Source organism: Mytilus trossulus, chromosome 2, assembly GCF_036588685.1.
Source record: "Mytilus trossulus isolate FHL-02 chromosome 2, PNRI_Mtr1.1.1.hap1, whole genome shotgun sequence".
In the NCBI taxonomy this organism is placed as follows: domain Eukaryota; kingdom Metazoa; phylum Mollusca; class Bivalvia; order Mytilida; family Mytilidae; genus Mytilus; species Mytilus trossulus.
The window spans coordinates 83,118,705-83,143,431 of NC_086374.1; the positions used below are offsets into that span (position 1 = coordinate 83,118,705).

Here is a 24,727-nt window from a genome sequence, read left to right on the forward strand (position 1 = left end):
GTAAGTGTGAATCATGCTTTAGTTTTCTATGTTGTGTTTTGTTAACTGTTGTTTTTCTTTTCGGTTGTCGTAAGGGTAAGCACCAGTTATGTACGAAACACCCCGCAATGCGAATACAGACTTGCTGTAGATCCTTTTGATATTTTTTTGTGTTATATTGCTGTCTCATCTTATATCGGTCAGTTGATGGGTTTCTCTTGGTATTAGTTTATAACCCGGGTTTGTTTTCTCCCAATCGATTTATGACTTTCGAACAGCGGAATACTTTTGTTGCTTATTCAGCATGGTTGATATGAAATAGGAAACTACCGGTAAATTTAGAATATTCTTGTAACTTTAGATCTAAAACAATGAAAACATGGCTATCGTGATTTGAGAAACACACACATTGAATCTACCACTTGTAGATAGTGTCGATTGTTAGTTCTTCTCTCTTCCCATGAATAGCTTTCGTGTTAGACAAATATTTTGTTTATAGTGAGAACGAAATGACGAACACTATAAAGAAACTTATATGAGGCATCAACTTCCTCTGGTTAAATTGATATTTAGTGAAAAGTCTGTGCCTGTCTTGTTTGCCATATATATAACTCCTCAAGTGTTTAGATATCCTCAGCTTTCAATATTTTCAGCTTAGTGAAGGTAAATCAGTAAATTGATAAAAGTGCTTCGGACTCACCAAACTTATAAAATGAAGTTTTTCATTTAGAAAATCATCCATCTGCGTTAATTTCGATAAAAATTTCTAAAGACAGAAGGCGGACCTGTTGTTTGACAATATCCTTAATTTCAGTTTCACTAGGATATATGAGATGCACCCACACTTTGAAATGAAGACTATTGAACAACAGGACACCGACAATATATATAAATATATAAGAAGAGATCTGAGAAGGAACTTTTTAAACTTTTTATTTTAGAAGATTGAATAAGAATTCTGCTTCATACGACTAATGTAAACAAATGATGGAGACCATTACACCAGAAGTACCTAATGGATTACAGACTGTGTGGAGACCATTACACTAGAAGTATCTAATGGATTACAGACTGTGTGGAGACCATTACACCAGAAGTACCTAAGGGATTACAGACTGTGTGGAGACCATTACACCAGAAGTACCTAAGGGATTACAGACTGTGTGGAGACCATTACACCAGAAGTACCTAATGGATTACAGACTGTTTGGAGACCATTACACCAGAAGTACCTAATGGATTACAGACTGTGTGGAGACCATTACACCAGAAGTACCTAATGGATTACAGACTGTGTGGAGACCTTTACATCAGAAGTACCTAATGGATTACAGACTGTGTGGAGACCATTACACCAGAAGTACCTAATGGATTACAGACTGTTTAGAGACCATAACACCAGAAGTAACTAATGGATTACAGACTGTGTGGAGACCATTACATTAGAAGTAACTAATGGATTACAGACTGTTTGGAGACCATAACACCAGAAGTAACTAATGGATTACAGACTGTGTGGAGACCATTACATCAGAAGTAACTAATGGATTACAGACTGTGTGGAGACCTTTACATCAGAAGTAACTAATGGATTACAGACTGTGTGGAGACCTTTACATCAGAAGTAACTAATGGATTACAGACTGTGTGGAGACCTTTACATCAGAAGTACCTAATGGATTACAGACTGTGTGGAGACCTTTACACCAGAAGTACCTAATGGATTACAGACTGTGTGGAGAACTTTACATCAGAAGTACCTAATGGATTACAGACTGTGGAGACCATTACACCAGAAGTAACTAATGGATTACAGACTGTGTGGAGACCATTACACCAGAAGTACCTAATGGATTACAGACTGTTTGGAGACCATAACACCAGAAGTAACTAATGGATTACAGACTGTGTGGAGACCATTACATTAGAAGTACCTAATGGATTACAGACTGTTTGGAGACCATTACATCAAAAGTACCTAATGGATTACAGACTGTGTGGAGACCATTACACCAGAAGTACCTAATGGATTACAGACTGTTTGGAGACCATTACACCAGAAGTACCTAATGGATTACAGACTGTTTGGAGACCATTACACCGGAAGCACCTAATGGATTGCAGACTGTTTGGAGACCATTACACCAGAAGTACCTAATTGATTACAGACTGTGTGGAGACCATTACATCAGAAGTGCCTAATGGATTACAGACTGTTTGGAGACCATTACATCAGAAGTACCTAATGGATTACAGACTGTGTGGAGACCATTACACCAGAAGTACCTAATGGATTACAGACTGTTTGGAGACCATTACACCAGAAGTACCTAATGGATTACAGACTGTTTGGAGACCATTACACCAGAAGCACCTAATGGATTGCAGACTGTTTGGAGACCATTACAACAGAAGTACCTAATGGATTACAGACTGTGTGGAGACCATTACACCTGAAGTACCTAATGGATTACAGACTGTGTGGAGACCATTACACCAGAAGTACCTAATGGATTACAGACTGTTTGGAGACCATTACACCAGAAGTACCTAATGGATTACAGACTGTTTGGAGACCATTACACCAGAAGTACCTAATGGATTACATACTGTTTGGAGACCATTAAACCAGAAGTACCTAATGGATTATAGACTGTTTGGAGACCATTAAATCAGAAGTACCTAATGGATTACAGACTGTTTTGAGACCATTAAACCAGAAATACCTAATGGATTACAGACTGTGTGGAGACCATTACACCAGAAGTACCTAATGGATTACAGACTGTGTGGAGACCATTACACCAGAAGTACCTAATGGATTACAGACTGTTTGGAGACCATTACACCAGAAGAACCTAATGGATTACAGACTGTTTGGAGACCATTAGACCAGAAGTACCTAATGGATTACAGACTGTGTGGAGACCATTAGACCAGAAATACCTAATGGATTACAGACTGTGTGGAGACCAATACACCAGAGGAAGCTAATGGATTACAGACTGTTTGGTGACCATTAAACCAGAACTACCTAATGGATTACAGACTGTTTGGAGACCATTAAACCAAAAGTACTTAATGGATTACAGACTGTTTGGGTACCATTACACAAGAAAAATCTAATGGATTACAGACTGTTTGGAGACCATAACATCAGAAGTACCTAATGGATAACAGACTGATTGGAGACCATTACACCAGAAGTACCTAATGGATTACAGACTGTTTGGAGACCATTACACCAGAGGTACCTAATGGATTACAGACTGTTTGGAGACCATTGCACCAGAAGTACCTAATGGATTACAGACTGTTAGGAGACCATTACACCAGAAGTACCTAAGGGATTACAGACTGTGTGGAGACCATTAAACCAGAAGTACCTAATGGATTACAGACTGTTTGCAGACCTTTACACCAGAAGTACCTAATGAATTACAGACTGTGTAGAGACCATTACACCAGAAGTACCTAATGAATTACAAACTGTTTGGAGACCTTTACACCAGAAGTACCTAAGGGATTACAGACTGTGTGGAGACCATTAAACCAGAAGTACCTAATGGATTACAGACTGTTTGCAGACCTTTACACCAGAAGTACCTAATGAATTACAGACTGTGTAGAGACCATTACACCAGAAGTACCTAATGAATTACAGACTGTGTAGAGACCATTACACCAGAAGTACCTAATGGATTACAGACTGTTAGGAGACCATTACACCAGAAGTACCTAAGGGATTACAGACTGTTTGGAGACCATTACACCAGAAGTACCTAATGAATTACAAACTGTTTGGAGACCATTACACCAGAAGTACCTAATGGATTACAGAATGTTTGGAGACCATTACACCAGAAGTACCTAATGGATAACAGACTGATTGGAGACTATTACACCAGAAGTACCTAATGGATTACAGACTGTTTAGAGACCATTACACCAGAAGTACCTAATGGATTACAGAATGTTTGGAGACCATTACACCAGAAGTACCTAATGGATTACAGACTGTTTGGAGACCATTACACCTGAAGTACCTAACGGATTACAGACGGTTTGGAGACCATTACACCAGAAGTACCTAATGAATTACAGACTGTGTAAAGACCGTTACACCAGAAGTACCTAATGGATTTCAGACTGTGTGGAGACCATAACATCAGAAGTACCTTATGGATTACAGACTGTTTGGAGACCATAACACCAGAAGTACATAATGGATTACAGACTGTTTGGAGACCATTACACCAGAAGTACCTAATGGATTACAGACTGTTTGGAGACCATTACACCAGAAGCACCTAATGGATTGCAGACTGTTTGGAGACCATTACCACCAGAAGTACCTAATGGATTACAGACTGTTTTGAGACCATTACACCAGAAGTACCTAATGGATTGCAGACTGTTTGGAGACCTTTACACCAGAAGTACCTAATGGATTACAGACTGATTAACTAATATTAAATATCATCAAGTTTACAAATTAATACTATTTATCCGGCAATTGGGTACTACTATACAGATACAACACTACATATATCGCTATATATATGCTGTATCTGTATACTATTATTAGCCGGACTAAGTATTGTATAAACCTGCGTGACCTTAAAATGTGTACTGCATTCCAATGAAGTATTAATTAAGAATTGAATGCTTCTTTTTGTAACTTCATTGGTGTGTAAAAGCGTTGACCGAAGTACATTTTGTATGAAGCGCGGAACTTCATTCTGAAAATGTGCGCACTGTCAACGATTTTTCCTAGCCTCGTACATGCAAATACAGCTAATATTTAAATACACTAATCATTTATTGTCTATGTCTGTGTATATAATAGATATAATAAGATGTGATGTGAGTGCCAATGAGACAACTCTCCATCCAAATAACAATTTATAAAAGTAAACCATTATAGGTTAATGCACGGCCTTCAACACGGAGCCTTGTCTCACACCGAACAGCAAGCTATTATATAAAGGGCCCCTAAATTACTTGTGTAAAACCATTCAAACGGGAAAACCAACGGTCTATAGATATCTATACAAACAAAAGTTTATTAAAAAACATTATATTTATAAATAAGGTGATATCGAGCCTCGAACGAACATAATGTCAATCTAATTAAAATAAATTTAATTTAGATTGAACATAATATGAAACAAAGGTCCAGGGGGAGGATCCGGGGGGTCGACCCCCCTTTTTTGACGATCAATGTATTGGAATGGGGACATGTAGTTGACCCCTTCATTTCTTGTCCTGGGTTAAGAACCCTCCCCACTTTTTAAATGTACAGCAGATTAATTTATTATTATAGTATGAATAGTATTGTCAGTATTTATATGAGTAACGACGAAAGATAATAAATAATGATTTTTTAGTATTGTCTATTTTATAAATTATAAATAAAGCAAGTAATAAAACATAAAATACATACATTTCAGCACATTCCACTTATCGCACATTTACACACATACTGTACGTGTTTTGTTTTTGTGCATGTGTATTGATCGTATAATCGTTATTATTAATCGTGATATAAATAGAATGAAATTATATGTTCGTAATATCATGATTCTACTTTAGGAGAATTTACTACTTTATACATCTATAGATCTATGTCACTGGTATTAAAGAGATAATAGTAACTGCAATTACGATTATCCCAATATGGCGACGGCAGATATAGGTAAAATATTTACAGTCATTTTACTCAAATGTAGCATGAATTCCCTCCGCTCCAATTTCGATGTAATAAAACAAAACTCAACACATAAGTAATGATAATCACATTTGGCATAAATAACAATTTACAATCATACATATGTCATAAATAAATTTCTCATTTAAAGTCCATATTCTTGATAAATATTAATTTCCAAAATATATAAATGCACCAGTCACTTCTCAAACAGACATCAAATTCATCAATCTGCATTATCTGAAAAAGACTAACTTCTTCTATTTAATAAGGTATAACACATGTACAAAAATAATCAAATTATACAAAAATAAAATGGGCGGGAGGGTGGTTTAAATTTAACGTGTTGAGTTGACCAGTAAACTTTTCGAAAATGACCAGGAAATATTTATGAAAATTGACCTGAAGTGAACAGGTATTTCAACCAATCAAATGCGTATAAATTACGAACGATAAATTTTTGTACAAACAGGTAACGAGTAATGTCGAAAGGTAACGAGTAATGTCAAAAGCATCCGAGATGGAATTAAGTATTTTTAATAAATTAAAAATTTACCTTTTTGTCACTAGTTACTCAGCTGCAAGGTTTTTTCTATACCATTACATCATATTTGAATCGTAACGGTGCACTGGAATTGTCTAAGCGCTTTGAAAATTGCCGTTGAAAAATTCGGGATGATAATCGTAACTCGGAAAAAAAGATAATCGTAATTATGGTATTAAGAAATGCGAAGATAATCGTAAGTGGATAGTGTTTTATTGATATAGACAATAAAAACGTATATCTGATAGCACATGATGAAATTATAGTGATGAATTAATCACGTTTCAACATCTAATGACATATCTTTTTGTGCATATATTATTAATGGTTCTAATGAAAACAGCTATACATTCTATCATAAAATTGGAAGGGTGAAAAAGCTTTAAGAAATTTGGATATGGGAACAACACGAACTATGTTTAAATACAGAAAACTCCCAATAACTAAGAATGTCACAAAATATGTGAATGGGTGATGAGGCAATTGCATAGGAAGTTATCGGATATATGGCAATACTTGTCGAGGAAACGCATGTGTCACCCTACATCAGATTTGTGATTAATACAATTGAGAATGGAAATGGGGAATGCATCACAGAGACAACAACCCGACTACAGAAAAAAAAACAGTAGGTCACCAATAGGTCTTCAATGTCCGAGAAATTCCCACACCCGGAGGCGTCTTTCAGCTGGCCCTACGACTGTTAAAGAACATTGATTTATCCTGAATAAAAACAAAGTAAATATAGTAATTATTGTTTTAAATCATTTAATGCAGATGGCTATGTGTGCTTTTTTCCCTGGGAAGCGACTGCTGGTTCAATTCTAGCCCATACCCGTTGTGCCATAATGAAGTAGGAAAGACGTTTAGTATTCGACAGAGACAGTTTGACGAGAAATTAAGAACAACAGTTTTGCACTTTTAAATTGGGATATGGGATATTGCTTATCCCCCTCCATTTTCTCCTAAAAAAAACCCACCTTAAACGCGCAAATAACATTGAAACTTTGAAAACAATTAGAATATCTACTTACCACAATACCTGACCCGAAAGCTGCTTCATTGTCAATATATTGAACAGGGTTATAGATATAGGAAGATGCAATGAATGTGAGTGCCAATGAGACAACTCCCCATCCAAATAACAATTTTAAAAAAGTAAACTATTATAGGTTAATGTACGGCCTTCAACATTTATACATTAAAAGGTAATGCATAGTGTTGTCTGTTATAAGGGCAATTTTCAAAACAAGTGTGAATTTCAGACCTAAAAAAATATATTAAAAATCAACTTGTCGAAATTTTTATTTCTAGAGTTAATTTGAATACCTCTATTGTAGACCTGTTTGTAAATAAAAAGTGCAATCTTAAATACTCTTCAAAAATGATATCATTTTCATAATGTATGTACTGTTTCGCAGGGGACATTTGTCCACTACGAAACTGCTTTTAAACGCACATGTTATTGCATTTTAATGTCTCCTATAGACATTCTAATTTGTTTTACTTTATAAACTAGAAAGATCTAATTTTTTTTCTGAATGTAAGAACCATTTTTTTATCGATAAAAATATTAGACAGTACTTTACATATGAACGTACAACTTATGTTACGTAGTGGACATTTTCATGAGTGTCGAGTGGACTAAACCGCTTGGATCGTAGTGGACAAAAAGTTTCATAGTTGACATCAACTCTATACTATGTTGATAACATACTGAAAGTTACATGAAACGAACTCTTGCTATTTGTTTTGCACGAATAGAATTGAAAAAAATAAAAATCTCCAATATTTGTTTCGTAGGTGACCGTTTTGAAGTGGACATATTTACATGTTTACAATCTCCATATTGCAATAGTAACAAGAATGATTATATTTATCAAAACACGTATCAAGCTGTACACTGATTTTGTTTCATAATTTTAAAACCAGATACTGAAGGAGATTTGAACCCGTTTCGTCGTGGACATTAACAAAAATACGGTATCACTCTGGTCCATTTGATGTGCTCTTTTTTGTCAACAATTTAAGTGCCGTTATTAAAACATCATTTCTTTTGTAAGACCTTTATGTTTATATCTTGCAAACATTGAGCATAAATGTTGAATAGGGCGTCTAGGGATCGGGCTGTCAGGAATCCATAGCTTATTAGTCCCTTTAAAAATAGTATATTTCTTTGCTTAAAAAATGTTAAATCTAATTCCATGTACTGACTGCACAAAAAAATACTTGTAAAGATCAAAAGATTAAAGTGGCTGTGACAAGAAATCACAGTTTTGTAAAAAAAAATAAAAGTGCTATTTTTAATTAATTAAAAAATATATAATTGGCGACTAGAGATAAAAGAAATAGACTTTATACTGTTCGAATTATTTCGGTTCTTTACATACAGCTAATGATACAACTTGTTATGAATTTTATAACATAGCAATGCATTCTGATTGGTTCCTTTATATACTTGTGATTTAAAGAATTTTAAGTTTTTCATTCTGCCGTCGATAGCCGAAAACTAACCCTCCCATTATTTATTAATTAAGAATAAAGGTGAAGGTTGCAGAATGTTTAAGAGGGACCTGAAACGGGCTTATAGACAATTAGTCGTTGACCCCGGTGACATCCATCTCTTAGGTTACAAATGGAGAGGACACTTGTATTACGATCGTGTATTAACAATGGGGTTGAGATCTGCTGCATATATATGTATGCGAACAACAAATGCTATTGCATTTATATGTCAAAACATGGGTATAGATATTTTGAACTATTTAGATGATTTGGCTGTGATATTCCTTCCAGCAGTGATGATGCTTATGCTAAATTGGGTCTTATTTTACAGAATTGTGGCATTGAAGAATCAATTGAGAAGGCTTGTCCGCCTACTACTAAAATGATGTTTATTGGCATTTTATTTGATTCTGAGAACATGACAATTTCTATTGATACTCAAAGATTGTCAGAGATTCTGCAGTTAGTTTCTAATTGGCTCTGTAGCACAAATTGTACAAAGAGAGAATTACAATCATTGCTGGGAAAATTAAATTTTGTATCTCAATGTGTGCGCTCTGGCCGAATTTTTGTGTCAAGGCTGTTAAATTGGTTAAGAGATTTTCCCGATAATGGGAAAATAGTAATTCCAACTGATTTTAAACGTGATTTATTCTGGTGGCAGGAATTTTTGCCTAGTTATAATGGGATTTCTATGATTTTATCTGATGAATTCTCAAACCCTGATCAATTGTTTTCTGTTGATGCATGTTTGACAGGATGTGGCGGATGGATGGATGGAAGATACTTTCACTGTTCATTTCCAGAGTTTATTTTAGATCAAAACTTGCATATAAATTTATTAGAGATGTTGACGATTGTAGTAGCCTTGAAATTATGGGGAAAACATTTCACAAATTTAAAGGTGATTATTTATTGCGATAATATGGTATCAGTACGTGTTTTGAATACAGGCGCCACCAGAAATGAGTTCCTGCAGTCGTGTTTGAGGGAAGTTTGTTGGATTGCAGCTGTAAATAATTTTGAGTTAAAAGCTAAACATATTTCAGGTTGCGATAACCGTTTACCAGATCTTTTGTCTAGATGGAATTTAGATTATAAATTTCAGTTAGACTTTTACGAGAGGACAAAAGGCATGTCCCTATTTAGAGATTTGATTTCTAAAGAATTGTTTCAGTTTGAACATATTTGGTAATTGTTTATTCGTGTTTTTGTAGATTTGCAAGTGCTAAGACGAGATATGTTTGTGACTAGGATTTCGGCTTTCGCGAAAGGTACTTTGGTTAATTTTAAAACGCAGTGGAGAGCTTATTTATTGTTTTGTAATTACTTTCATTTAGAACCGTTTGATATTGATTCTGAATTATTATGCACTTATTCCGAGTTTCTCAGTAGAAGTTTCAGATCAGCTCAATCTATTCGCAATTATTTAAACGGAGTTAAAGTTCTTTTCCTGTTGTTAGGATTACATGTGGATGTTTTTTCGTCTTACGAATTGAAGTTGACTATGAAAGGGTTAGATAGGAAATTAAAACATTTACCTAAACAGGCATTTCCTATTACTTTAGAAATTTTAGGAAAAATTCGTGAACATTTGAATTTGAATACGCCGCTAGATGCGACATATTGGTGTTTATTTCTTTTTGCTTTATTACTTTTAAGCAGGAAGTCTAATTTAGTTCCAGTATCAACCAAGAAATTTGACAAAAATAAACAGCTGTGCAGAGGTGATGTTACAGTCTTTCCGTCTCTTATAATAGTTGCATTCAAATGGACAAAAACAATTCAGTTGGGTAATCGTATTTTAAGGATACCTTTGCTTGCATATCCTCTATCTAAATTTTGCCCAGTAAATGCATATAAAAGGATGTGTTCTTTAAATCCTTGCACGTCAGATGATGCCGCTTTTTCTTATAAAAAAAGGGGAAATGCATACCAATTACTTATAACCAGTTTCAGAATAAACTGAGAGAATTACTTTGTAAAATTGGGTTAAATCCAAATTTATTTTCTTCCCATAGTTTCCGAAGAGGTGGAGCAACGTTGGCATCGAAAGCAGGGGTTTCTCCTAGTTCTATTCAATTGATGGGTGATTGGAAAAGCAATTGCTATACTAAATATATTGTCAGTTCTTTATCTGATAAAATCAATGTAGCGGAACAAATTAAAGACTTTGTTTTAAAATAAATTTTGCTCTTTATAGATTTTAGGTCTACTCTGGTGTGCGATTCCATAGCCAAGCATGTTAAAACAGTTAGAAGGTGTCACTTGCAAGCCTTTCCTGGAGCAAATATTTGGGATATGATCAATTTGCTTAATTGTGGAACAATTCAGGTAAATTATGATATAATTCTGATTCATGTAGGAACCAACAATGTTGGTACCTATGAGATTGCTGATTTTGATATAGGCTATAATGTGCTTATCTCTACAATTGAGAAATTAGTTAAGCCACATACTGTCATAGTTATGTCAGCAATTATCCCACGCTTACTTGATTTTCAGAATACAAGTTATTTTGTCACTACTATTAATTCTAGATTAAGAAGTTTATGCTTTAAACGTGGTGTTCAGTTTGTAGCTACTTATAAACCTTTTTTAAAGTTTGGGATGCCAGTTTGTGAACTTTATTCACCCATCTGTAAGTTACATTTGAATTATTTTGGTAATTTAAAATTGACAAATTTTTTTGTTCAAGTATTGTCTCATTGTTAAACAAGAGGATGTTAAGTCTCATCTTGTTACTGTTAAACAGAAGGAGCAATCTTATTCTGTGCCTTTTTTTTTTTATCTAATTGTGCTTACAGTAGTGGGTGATTGTATATATCCTTAAGGGAACATTTTGTTTTCTGGCCAATCTTGTCAGAAAGATCTGATCATTCATGTCAGTGGTATTGTTTGATATCTGACCAATCATGTCGGTATTATTATATGTATTTGTTAGAAATATCTGACCAATCATGTCAGTAATATTTTTTTTGATTTCTGACCATTCATGTCAGTGATATTTTGTGATTTCTGACCATTCATGTCAGTATTTTCATTATTTTTGCTTGTAACTTAAATAGCTTTTAAATTTTGTTTAATATCAATCAATGTGCTGTAGTTACTGTTTGGCCGTTGGGGTTTTGGTGCTGAACATTGATTGGATTAACTTTAACGTCTATTATTGTTTTTTCATATGAAATTGTAATAATTTGCCAAAATTAAATGTTTTATTTTAATTCGTTTTAATTCCTACTGAGCATTTATTTAGTATTGCTTTGCATCCAGTCGTCTCCTATCTTTAATATATCTGCGTCTATTTACTTCGAAAGAGCAAATTGTGCTATTTTTAATTAATTAAAAATATATAATTGGCGACTAGAGATAAAAGAAATAGACTTTATACTGTTCGAATTATTTCGGTTCTTTACATACAGCTAATGATACAACTTGTTATGAATTTTATAACATAACAATGCATTCTGATTGGTTCCTTTATATACTTGTGATTTAAAGAATTTTAAGTTTTTCATTCTGCCGTCGATAGCCGAAAACTAACCCTCCCATTATTTATCCCACCCAATATTTATTTATCCCACCCAATATTTATAATCAGTAGTTTCAGTCTCATTTTCTGTGAAAGTTTTATTTTTCAGTGTATGTTCCTTGACGGTGTTACTGTGGATATACGAATTTACAATATAATCGACTGATTAAAGGACAATAAAGGAGCAATAGAGTTTATAACCGATAATTTGGATACGGATTAATTCACAATGGTGTAGATGTCAGATTTCTCGTTGCCTGCAGAATACAGATGTGTGCTGAACTAAATGTGCTGAACATTGATTGGATTAACTTTAACGTCTATTATTGTTTTTTCATATGAAATTGTAATAATTTGCCAAAATTAAATGTTTTATTTTAATTCGTTTTAATTCCTACTGAGCATTTATTTAGTATTGCTTTGCATCCAGTCGTCTCTTATCTTTAATATATCTGCGTCTATTTACTTCGAAAGAGCAAATTAAAAAAAAATCGAGAGATATATAAGTAAATTTGTCTTAAATATTAACCTGTTAGTTTCTTCATTTTTTTTTAATTTTCCGTTAACTGTACATTTGCATTTTAATACACACAATACCATTGAAATCTGAAAGACACATTTATTTTTTCAGTTACTATTATCCGATAAAGAAATTACGATTATCAAACAAGAAAAATTCCATAGAGTTACGATTATCATCCCGAATTTTTCAACGGCAATTTTCAAAGCGCTTAGACAATCCCAGTGCACCGTTACGATTTAAATATGATGTAATGGTATAGAAAAACCTTGCAGCTGAGTAACTATTGACAAAAACATGTTACATTAAAGTAAATTGACTATAAAGATTTTACCTATATCTGCCGTCGCCATATTGGGATAATCGTAATTGCAGTTACTATTAGCTCTTTAATACCAGTGTATGTGGTGTCAAGAGAATAATCCTGCATGATAATGCGTTATGATCGCTTCCATCATTTTTAGCTCACCTGGCCCGAAGTCCCAAGTGAGCTTTTCTCATCGTCGTTAACTTGTACAAAAATCTTCTTAACCAAACTTGACCACAATCATCATTGGGATATCTAGTTCGAAAAATAAGTGGCGTGACCGGCCAACCAACCAAGATGGCCGCCATGGCTAAAAATATAACATGGGGTACAATGTAGATTTTGGCTTATAACTCTGAAACCAAAGCATTTAGAGCAAATCAGACAGGATTAAAATTGTCAATTAGGTCAGATCTATCTGCCCTGAAATTTTCAGAAAAATCAGACAACCCTTTATTGGGTTGCTGCCAGCTAATTAGTAATTTTAAGGAAAGTTTTGCAGTTTTTGGTTATTATCTTGAATATTATTATAGATAGAGATAAACTGTAAACAGCAATAATGATCAGCAAAGTCAGATCTACAAATAAGTCAAATGACCAAAATGGTCAGTTGACCTCTTAAGGAGTTATTGCCTTTTATTGTCAATTTTTTAACCATTTTTCATAACATTTAGTATTCTTTTAAAGATCTTCTCCTCTGAAACTACTAGGCCAAATTTAACCAAACTTGACCACAATCATCCTTGGGGTATCTAGTTTAAAAAAATGTGTGGTGTGATCCGGCCAACCAACCAAGATGGCCGCTATGGCTAAAAAAAGAACATAGAGGTAAAATGTAGATTTTGGCTTATAACTCTGAAACCAAAGCGTTAATAGCAAATATGACAGACATAAAATTGTTTATTAGGTGAAGATCTATGTGGCTTGAAATTTGCAGACAAATCAGACAACCCGTTGTTGGGTTGCTGCCACCAAAAACGGAATTTTAAGGAAAATTTTGCAGTTTTTGGTTATTATCTTGAATATTATTATAGATAGAGATAAACTGTAAACAGCAATAGCGTTCAGCAACATACGATCTACAAGTAATTCAACTTAACCAAAATTGTCCTTAAGAAGTTATTGCCCTTTACAGTAAATTTCTAACAATTTTCAATTTTTTTTTGTAAATTTTAAGAGAACATTTCACCCTGTAATGATTGGGCCAAGTTCATTATAGATAGAGATAATTTTAGCAACAAGAATGTTCACTAAAGTAAGATCTACAAACACAAAACCATCTTCAAAACTCAATTTTGTCATGAATTTATCTGTGTCCATTGTTTGATATGCACAAAGACCAAGGTGAGCGACACAGGCTCTTGAGAGCCTCTATTTTAGTTTCAAAGTACTAGTAGTAAATCGTTATTTTTTAACTGCTATTGTCTTCTTATCGCCGCGACTCAGTGGCGGATCCAGAAATTTTCATAAGTAGGGGACCACTGACTGCCTAAGAGGGGGCCCGTTCCGGTCACGCTTCAGTGATTCTCTAAATAAGCAACCATTTTTTTCCCAGAGAAGGGGGATACTTAAAGTCATAATGTTAACAGGTTTTAGGGTAGTTGGGTGCTTTTTTGTTGTTGTAATTCTTGTACGTGTACAATACAAGCGCCGATTTGATTGGAATTGTTTGCTTTCTTTAGAAATGGTTGTTTTTGAAGAAATAAAGCCACAAATACAGGATAACAGCAAACAACAGACTATAGCTTCGCAGTTTGTATGTGTTTTTTTTTTTATAGAAATCTACAGATTCCCAAAAGCATACACAAAAAAAAATTAAGGACAGATTTCATAATGTATATAAATACATGTCTCTGATATTATGTCCTATATTTTTGTTGAAATAAATTGAATAAATCGATGCATTCTTATCGCAGTGTATACTGTGCATGCAGCATTTTGTGCAGATGATATCTTTATAAGGAATTCCATATTTACGTACTTTTATGAATGACTTTAATTTACAAATTTGAGTTGTTTACTCGATATCATAAACACATGATTTGATTTCTCCCAATATAGTTCATTTTGATTTGTTACAAATTATAGAATGTAAGATCTTCTTAAACTCTAAAAAAAATGTGACCTATGATTGCTAGAGACCAACTTACGTTAAAGTAAGCAACTATTGGTCTCTGTAAAGCCTTCACCAATGAGCTAAACTCATGCATAATGCATATTTCTATTTCTTGAATCAGAATTGAAAATAAAGTACCGGTTACAGAAAATTTAACAGTCATTTAGAACTTTAAAGAATACATCAGTGTTAAACGTACGTCTTTTAATTTTAATTGATTGTTGTAAATTTAACGCCAAGAGTCAAACATTTTATGCATATTCAAGACAAAAGAGAACAAATTAGAGAGAAATTGACTACTACTGTAAAATGAGGAATTGTTAGAGTAGATACAGAAAAATATTAGCAATAATATTTATAAAAAAGTGAAACTCCATAACAGCTGACAAAATCAAACGTTATAATTTCTAACCATCGGAACTGATGGGAGACAACTGTGTATTGACATAATGAGCAATCCAAAAAGAGGGTTCAGCGTTCACAAACATATAAAAAAGAAGATGTGGTATGATTACCAATGAGACAACTATCCACAAAAGAACAAAATGACACAGACATTAACAACTGTAGGTCACCGTACGGCTTTAAACAATGAGCAAAGCCCATACCGCATAGTCAGCTATAAAAGGCCCGATCGATAAGACAATGTAAAACAATTCAAACGAGAAAACTATATTTATGTAAAAAAAAAAAAAGGAAAGGAAAAAAACAAATATGTAACACATAAACAAACGACAACCACTGAATTACAGGCTCCTGACTTGGGACAGGCACATACATAATTAATATGGCGGGGTTAAACATGTTAGCGGGATCACAACCCTCCCCCTAACCAGTAGTATAACATAAGAACGAACTATAAAAATCAGTTGAAAAAGGCTTAACTCATCAGATGGACAAACTTATAAGTGGACGTGGCCGGGTACTTATACATCCCGACACAAAAAGACACAATGAACAGATCTGAGAGTACTCGCAACATTCGTTAGCATGTTGGCTGTCCCGAGTCAGGAGCTTGTAGTTCAGTGGCTTTTTGCTAATTTCTGTCGTATATGTTTATTGTGTAAATTATAGTTTTAATTTAGACCGTTGGTTTTATAAATTAAATTGTTTGGTAATGATTATGTCTGAAACTTTTATTGCCAAATTTTCGGTATGGGGTTTTCTCATTGTCGAAGGCCGAATGGTTACCTATAGTTGTTAACATCCACTTCTTTTGAACTTTGATGGATAGTTGTAAAAGACATAAGAAAATCACAAAGGCATGCATGTATATATCCAGAAAATTGTACACTAAAATGGAGAAATACACAACATCGGCACCTATAACTCAAGGGTGTCTGATATCAAATGTGAATTAGACGCTGTATATATTTATCTTTTAGGTCTAGGTATGTACTTTCGCTGAACTTTTTGTGAAAAAGAACAAGTCGTTTTTAAAAAAAAAAGTTGCTATTTATTTTGGCTTGGACACCGAATACTGCATTGAAGCTGCAAACTCTTGATTATCGTATGAGTTGAGAGAAAATACTCCAAACTGTCTGTTAATAGCCATATAGATGGTATAGGTCTCTTTAAAACGTGCAAAAGTGCATTTACTAGGTATTAGGGGAACATCATTGTAAATGTTCTATACTTTGTTTCATAACCCGATGACACACCAATATTTATCTTTTGTTCACAGAATACCAACCTGCAGCATAACTGTAAACAACCAGTTAACATAGCTTATGTCACTGTTTCTTACATACACTCACTGTGTACGCTCAGTGCAACAGTCGGTCCTTCCTTTGGGTCGTACCCCCAGACGGAAACATTGGAGTATATTTCTATGCACCGGGAGACTTTTTATACTGTACTAAAATTTTCAAAAATCTTATGGATGACAAAACATAAGTTTCCAATAAAAAAAATAGATATAGTGAAATGTATTTTTTAATTGTTTTCATCATGAAAGAAGCACAACATCCCCAAGTTCCTTGGCACGTATGTACTTTTTTTAAATGGTTTTCTGTTCTATCCTAAGTTTACCCTAAGTTTGCCGTTTTTGTTATTGAGATGGTAGTTTGCCGTAAATATTGGTTGTTTTGTGTTTTCTATTTGTGTTTTCACATTTTTGAATATTTATGTGTCCAGAAGTAATTTATTTGTCAAACACATAAGAAAAAAAATAAAAGTGCAGAGAAGTTTATATCTTCTTAATAATTAATATATCTCATAGCAAACCAGAAAAAAAACCTATGAAAAAGAAAAAAAATATGCACCTAAAAAAACAACTTCCATAATTAGAATACAAACAAAAACAAATATATGTATTATTGAAAAAGATGAGAAAGAAAAGTCAGACGAAGTTGTTTTAACCATTTATATGTTTCAGTTCTAACCACAGGAACCATCTGCTGATTGACAATAAAAATAAACATTACTAGATAACAGACACCTATAAAGGATAATACTTAAAAGGTTAATTTGATTTTCCTGTCGATTAAGATCATCAATGTTACGTCATTCAGGTGATAATCACAGGTAATTGTCACACGTGCCATAATGACAGTAAAATTGTAAAATTATTAGATAAACAGCACCCTTCCCGTGTCGCCTAAACCAATTAAATGGGAGGGACCTTATGACACCGGTGTTTGGACATAAGTGGCAAATGGTCAATGTTTACTCCACTCTTAAATTTATATATAGATTTTATATTTCGCGAATAAATCAAATGAAAATATTTATTATGACTTGGAGACAGTAAATTTTGTTTGAAGGAGAATTTATTTATGATAAGAAAATGAGGAACAATAAAAGGAAAACTTTATGTGCATCGTCAGGTGGTACACCATTACAGTGGAGAAAGGGTAAGAAACTTTTTTAACGATAAAATTGTAAAAAAAAAAGAGTTTTAATTCAAGTCAAAATGGAGCATAGCCGCTGGAATTTCGTACTTATTCTTATGATAGAATCCGATTAGAATTTTCAAAGAAAATGAATTGTACAAAATAACAATAATAATTCATAAATTTCTTTAAATATAACCATTATGTGTCTCTGATATAACCAAAGATATAAAATGTTTTATATGTCTTTGATATAACATTGCAATGCAATATTTTGTTAGTGGAAACATTCAGTAGCTGCATGCTAAGATAATAAGACATCGTTTATAAACATTCTGGTGTAAAGTACTGACTGTTTCAACTTTGGTCAATAAAGCATTGATATTCAGAATATATTATATAGCAAATTTTATAGAAGTTTTTACATATCAAAATTAAGTTCGTTCACCTTACACTGAAATGTATTTCATAATTGAAAATCGAAAACTACTGTATGCTAAATAAATTCGATATTTTATAAAGTTTTTAAGGTTAGCTGTATTGACTTTTAAATTGTTGTACTATAATTATTTTCACACTTAATTATGGATTTTATCTTTTGTTTAAATTTTGTTAGAGAAGAAACTTTTAAATTTCTCTGACGGATTTTCATCTGGTTTGCTTCCAGAAATCGTTCTAGCTGTTTTAATCGCCTTAACTTTTAACCAATCATTTCCTTCGTTACGAAGTCCCAAGGAACTTGTGGAGGCCATTTCAAATTTTGTAAACACTACGATTTGAATGAATGGAAGTAAATGAAGCGAAAACAACCTTTTAAATCTTAAAATTCTGGGAATAAGTGACAGTTTTGATGTTTTTATTTCCACATTGAATTTCTTGTGATCGTGCGACTTTTATAGTGATATATTTTCGTCCCAAAAAAAATTGTATGTTTTGTTCTGTTTGAGTGTTTCATCTCCTTTCCATGACAATCTAACATATAGGATTTTGTTCGTAATTGCATTTTTGTATGTCTATTGTGGTGAAAATGTCATCCTCTGCAACAAAAATACCGGGACTATCTTTGTCTGCGAGGAATAAACGAAAATTGCCTGAAGTTCCAAACGTGTGTATACAAAATGGAACAGAAAGTTTAAAAACCCATGCAAAGTTTAATCCAGAAACTGTTGAAATATCAATAGGTGGTACACACAGTAAAGGACGAATTAAGCCAGGATCTGAATGTATAAAATTGTCATTTGACAAAACAAATTCTTCCGATGATTCTCTCTCTGCATATGAAAGTAATACAAGTACTTTATCAGGTGACACAACATTCACAAATTCAAGTGTTTGTGATCAGTCAACTGATAATGCAGAACATGATTCTATTACAAATTGGACTAATAACAGAGAATGTAATAAAGAAAACTTTCTCACTCCAGTTAAGGAACCAAGAGGACCCCCTGAAATGGACAGGTTTGATTTTATCTCGCCAAACACTTGCAAGACCCCTAAAAGGAGATACACAGAAGGTGACAAGTTGATTGCTACTCCAGAATGTTATAATGCAGTACAGCTTGAGGATTTATCACGATTTGAATTCCACAGCGATGATGATGATCAACCAAGGGAAGATAGTAGTAGTCTGACAGTAGCAGTACGAGTTAGACCTCTCAATTTAAGGTGCAGTAGTCTTGTTATTATTGTCAGTTTTCACATTTTTGTTCAGGGATTTTGATACAAACACATTTACTTTTTAGTTAGCATGGTTAGCCTGTTCAAAAAGATGAAAAATGTTGTATCCAGCTATTAAAAAAAAGTATTGCTCTGAGTCCTTGTCTTTATAAGGTCATTGACCGATTAATTCCTTCTTCATGCATGTATATATGTACATGTACAAAATATATTTTACTTTCGAAATGCAAAAAGATCTGAAATGACAGCTCTTTAAGTCTTGTTATAAACAGTCATGACATGTTCATTGATCATGTTGATGTACAGTTGCTATATAATCTTCTTTTTTTTTTAATAGTACATTTTAATAAAACATGTACATGATAGTCATGATAATGATAACAATGGTACATGTGCATGTAGAGAAATTTGTACTATTTATAAGTGACTTGCTACTAGTTTTCCAATTCTTGCATTGTATTGGGGTACAAGTTTATTTATTTGTTTTCTAAATAAAGTATAATACTATTATATATTGTTATCATGGTTATACTAATTTCAATTTCCATTCTTAATTTTAGATTGTGTGAATTTGTATTTTGTACATCAATATTTATATATATGTTTACATTGTACAATTAAAATTATTTATTATACAATCTTATTTTTCAGAGAAGAAAAAATAGGCAACATCCGCTGTGTCGTATCAATGTGTGATAAAGAAACAACGGTTACTAAGGATAACGGTTCCAAACAGACATTTACATATGATTTTTCATTCTGGTCATATGATAAACAAAATGGCAATTTTTCTGACCAGGAAAGAATATACAAGTTACTTGCCCAACCTTTACTGGTCAAAGCTTTTGAAGGCTATAACACATGCTTATTTGCATATGGTCAAACTGGAAGTGGAAAAAGTTACAGGTACATATACGATAATAAAACAGATTTTTTTTTGTACTCTATATAGCTACAATCTTATTATACATGTATTTATGACATTTGTAAATATATACATGTATAATATCTGTATGTCTTAATAATGTACATTTTTGTACATAGTAAACAATATTAAGGTGTTCAATGTATTAGGCCTAGTAATGTATAACATGTACATGTAGGTAAACACTCTCTTGCTGACAGAGACCTATTTTGTAAATACATTTGTGTAAGTCTCTTTTTCTGGTCATGCTGGTGTTGAATACAAAACATGCTGATTGAAGTGATATTTTTGTGACCTGTCCATTTTAAACCAAGAATAAACACATGAAACAAGAGATTTCAGAATGATAACCCTAATATTAATACTACTAGCATTAATTGTAAAACCAAAAGTTAAAGGAATTTTCAGCTGAATCAACTTGTTTGAACTGTATCAAAAAAAGCTTAAAAATCACTGAGTGAGGTATGGGCAGTTAAAACTACTTGAACATTTAAAAACAAATATACATGTATGTAATTATTACCATACTATAATTTATTAGTAAAACACTTCATTCAGAGCTTCATTTTAAAGCAATTTAACCCCTTATCTGCTAACATTTTACATGTCTTAAATGTCTTTTTACATTGTTAAATGTACTTGTTTTAATTACAGTATCATGGGACAAGTAAACGATGATAGAAATGAAATAGGAATCATTCCCAGGTTTTGTGAAGAATTATTTTCAAGGGTAGACCATGAAGTCACCAGAGATTCCGAAATGGTATGTTTTCTGTAGTACTGTTATACTGTTAGTAATGTACAAAATGTATGTTGGTGTTTTGTTGTTAGTTACTGTAATATGCAAATTTTTTCACAAGGGATAAGTTTGCCCATTCTTTATCATGTTAAATGTATCTGCACAAAAAAGTAAAAAGAAACAAAACTGATGTGAAGTTCGAACTAAGTTCAACTAACCATAAACAAATGATTGATTGGAAAATGTAACCCCTACAAAATAGTTCTTTGGTTTGAAATTAGGTATTAACATGATTAAAACAACTAAGGAAAATATCTGGTTTTACATTATTTGGTATTTTTTTAGCATTGGTCATTTAAAGATTGACCATGTTGACTGTACATGTACATGTACTTGTACTTTCTTGTACTTCTAAGTTCTTGACTATGTGTTTCAAGTGAATATGCCATATTTATATTTTAGACATGTACAATTTGCTTAACCCTTTCCTCCATAATGACACCTTTTGACGCCACCCCCCTTACTCCATAATGACGCCTGTGTAGTACCTCAGTTGAAACACTTTGACTACAAAGTGTCTGCAGTTGACTTTTAATAAAATTTGTATCCAATATGTAAAGGAATATCATAGGAATATCTGACTTAAATTTATTTGATTAAATAGTTGTTTTTAGCAATGCCTTAATACTTTAAAGCATATGTTCAGCATTTTATTAAAAAAATCCTATGTGAATCAAGTATGCAAAAAAAAAAAATTCAATGGAGGAAAGGGTTAACTTCTATAACTTTCAAATATATATATATAAATAAAAGGTGTAGTAATTTTGCCATGTTACAACTCTCCACCAGAAAATTAATGACTTTAGGTCACTGTACAGCCTATAAAAGAAAGAAATCCTTATACCATTGAAACACTGCTAACCGTTCAACAACCTAGAAAATAGCTCTGTAGAACATGTAGAATGAAAACGTAGTTGAAAGTATTTAATTGAGAGTTCCTTGTCCTTTTCAATAAACAACTCCTCAAATACTGAAACTTAATAATTAGTTCTTTTGTAAGTGACACAGTAATTTTCAGTACATTATCTTTGTGATAATATTTGAGAGAATTCCATTACCATTGCCACCCTAAAATTATAATCTGTTGTCCTCTACAAAGTAAAATCTATCAATTTGAACTTACTTCATTTGAAGTTTAAATGAAAATTCCATTCTAGTGTTTACTAGGGCTTTACTTGAGTTGTGTATTGTAAAATCTATTGTTTGATTTTTAAATGAACAGTACTCAGCTGTTATTGTTTTCTCTTTCGTAATAATAATATAGGACTTTAAAGTTTGAAGTGATTTTAGTTAAGCATGTTAAATCTACACAGACATTTAAGTATTATGGTCTTTACTGATTTACTTTGATAGTTTTGTCAATAAAGTATGAAGTGTATTGTTGTAGGATCCATTATCAATTTGTAAACACAGTCATGACAGTCAACGATTTTTATTAAAAATTTTGTCAAGTCATAAATTTCTTCAGTTAGAAGTTGATTATTCTTCTTGAAGGTGTAAACCCAGCATGTACAGTTATGCATACCTTGATCAATGACTAAAACTGTAGTAAAATATTACAGACAAAATATTTGCACCAACATAAAAGACTGTATCTGTACTTCGTAATGAACAACTTCTCAATTTATAAAATAAAATGAAAAGAAGATAACATGGATTATTGGTTTATTGATGTAAATATTTAAACAGTCAGTACCAAATTTCATTAGCTATGGGAATCACCTAGATTTTGAAATAGATAGTCATCAATATCATATTGATAATCAAATGTTATTTGTTCCATGTGTAACAAACTTTTATTTGAAGTAAATAATGTGCAATTCACAATATTACATAAGAAATAATGTAGTTAAGGAAAATAACAGATTTACATGTACAATGTAGCTCAAAGTCCAGTAATACATGTAACTTTTTTGCTAAACATTGTAGAACACATGGTATGTGAAATATTTTAGCATGTTTAATTGCAAATTTGTTACACTTGTTGTACTCTTTTATTAAAAGTTTTAATGAGCATGACGAGGTTGATTGATAAAGATCATTTTAAAGTATCCAGGTCTTTGACATGTATATTTCATGATGCATATTTATCAATAATAATTCACATAAAGTAAGTTATACCTTATAGAATGTATAACAGGTTATTTTTGTGGGGTGTAATTTTTCGCTTATTTTCGGGGATTGAACAAAACCACCAAAATAAATTATGCCAATTTAAAAGTGTATATATGCAATAGGTATTGATAAATATTTTGAATCTGCCAAAATAATAACCTCCAAAATATTTGGTATACCTTTGTAAATGAAAATCGCGTAATTTTGAACCCGCGAAAATAACCGGCTATATGGTAATTTTCATGAATAATTAATTTTATATGCTAAAATTGTTGTAAAAATATTTAGTCTAAGCATTATGGAGAATTTACATTATTTTGTAACACCCATTAATAGTCAGAATTTATAATAACAGCCAGTCCCATCAAACTTTCCAACAACAGTTGTAGATAAGATTTAACATTCAAAGTATTAACTTGTCTTCTTTTTATAATGGACTGACATTCAATATGTATTCAGCTGTTATCTAAATACAGAATTAAATAAAATGCATTAAAAATATTTATATATTATATAGACTTACTTAGTTTCCTTCAATGGTTAACTTTATTAAATATTTATCTTAAAGGAGTCTTTCCTTAAATGTCTGTCATAATTCATAGAATAAAATGATTTACAATGTAAGTGTGGTTTGTTTAATATACATGCGATACTGCTTTTAAAATAGAAAGTCTTGTAACTAAATAGACTAAATCTGATGTTTACTTTTGTTTAACATACTTCAAAATATACCTTAATCATTGTTAATAAATGCACACAATAATTTCTGAATTTACAGTCTTCAATCATGTCTAAATAAATGTAGAATAAGAAAACAAAATCAAAATTGATTTTAAAATGTCGTTTGACTGTGCAATGAATTAAATTATTTTTATACCCCACCTATGATAGTAGAGGGGCATTATGTTTTCTGGTCTGTGCGTCCATCTGTTAATTCGACATTCCGTTCATCTGTCTGTACCGCTTCAGGTTGAAGTTTTTGGACAAGTTAGTTTTTGATGAAGCTGAAGTCCAACATTTTGAAACTTATTACACATGTTGCTTACATGTATAATATGATCTTTCTAATTTTAAAGCCAAATTTGACTTTTGACCCCAATTTAAGGGTTCACTAAACATAGAAAATGAAAGTGCGAGTTTCAGGTTAAAGTTTTTGGTTAAGGT

At 32.6% G+C, this 24,727-nt stretch overlaps 3 protein-coding genes across 5 annotated transcripts in view; 2 read left to right on the plus strand and 1 right to left on the minus strand.

The window, feature by feature from the left end:
• The window catches only part of LOC134708168 (rho-related protein racA-like), a 25,113-nt gene extending 19,524 nt beyond the window's left edge, over nt 1-5,589 (minus strand). Inside the window, exon 1 of the mRNA XM_063568493.1 lies at nt 5,426-5,589. Within this exon, the coding sequence (XP_063424563.1) occupies nt 5,426-5,427 (2 nt within the window). The 5' untranslated portion in view covers nt 5,428-5,589. The remainder of the gene's footprint in view (nt 1-5,425) is intronic.
• LOC134708169 (uncharacterized) lies at nt 5,537-12,651 on the plus strand. 2 transcript variants are annotated; one of them, XR_010105813.1, is made up of 2 exons: nt 5,537-5,677; nt 10,942-12,651. XR_010105813.1 is itself a non-coding variant. In XM_063568494.1 (2 exons), the coding sequence occupies exons 1-2, from the start codon at nt 9,979-9,981 to the stop codon at nt 11,451-11,453; spliced, it is 1,065 nt and encodes a 354-aa protein (XP_063424564.1). In that variant the 5' UTR covers nt 7,083-9,978; the 3' UTR covers nt 11,454-12,651. The 2 variants fall into 2 exon arrangements, 1 of the variants encoding a protein (XP_063424564.1); XM_063568494.1 differs by lacking the exon at nt 5,537-5,677 and adding an exon at nt 7,083-10,531.
• Nucleotides 12,652-17,838: 5,187 nt separating this feature from the next.
• LOC134708171 (kinesin-like protein KIF14) overlaps nt 17,839-24,727 on the plus strand; it is a 36,994-nt gene continuing 30,105 nt past the window's right edge. Inside the window, exons 1-4 of one of the 2 annotated variants that reach the window (XM_063568500.1) lie at nt 17,839-18,068; nt 19,472-19,712; nt 20,376-20,630; nt 21,304-21,412. In XM_063568500.1, the coding sequence (XP_063424570.1) occupies nt 18,002-18,068; nt 19,472-19,712; nt 20,376-20,630; nt 21,304-21,412 (672 nt within the window). In that variant the 5' untranslated portion in view covers nt 17,839-18,001. Of the gene's footprint in view, nt 18,069-18,750; nt 19,713-20,375; nt 20,631-21,303; nt 21,413-24,727 lie in introns of those variants that run through there. The other variant, XM_063568499.1, reaches the window with a different exon arrangement.

Bases quoted from the DNA above. Each gene is read 5' to 3' on its own strand.
- LOC134708169 (XM_063568494.1), top strand. From the start codon at position 9,979: ATGTTTGTGACTAGGATTTCGGCTTTCGCGAAAGGTACTTTGGTTAAT. The intron at 10,532-10,941 runs GTAATCGTATTT...TGCTCTTTATAG, and splicing joins GACAAAAACAATTCAGTTGG to ATTTTAGGTCTACTCTGGTG.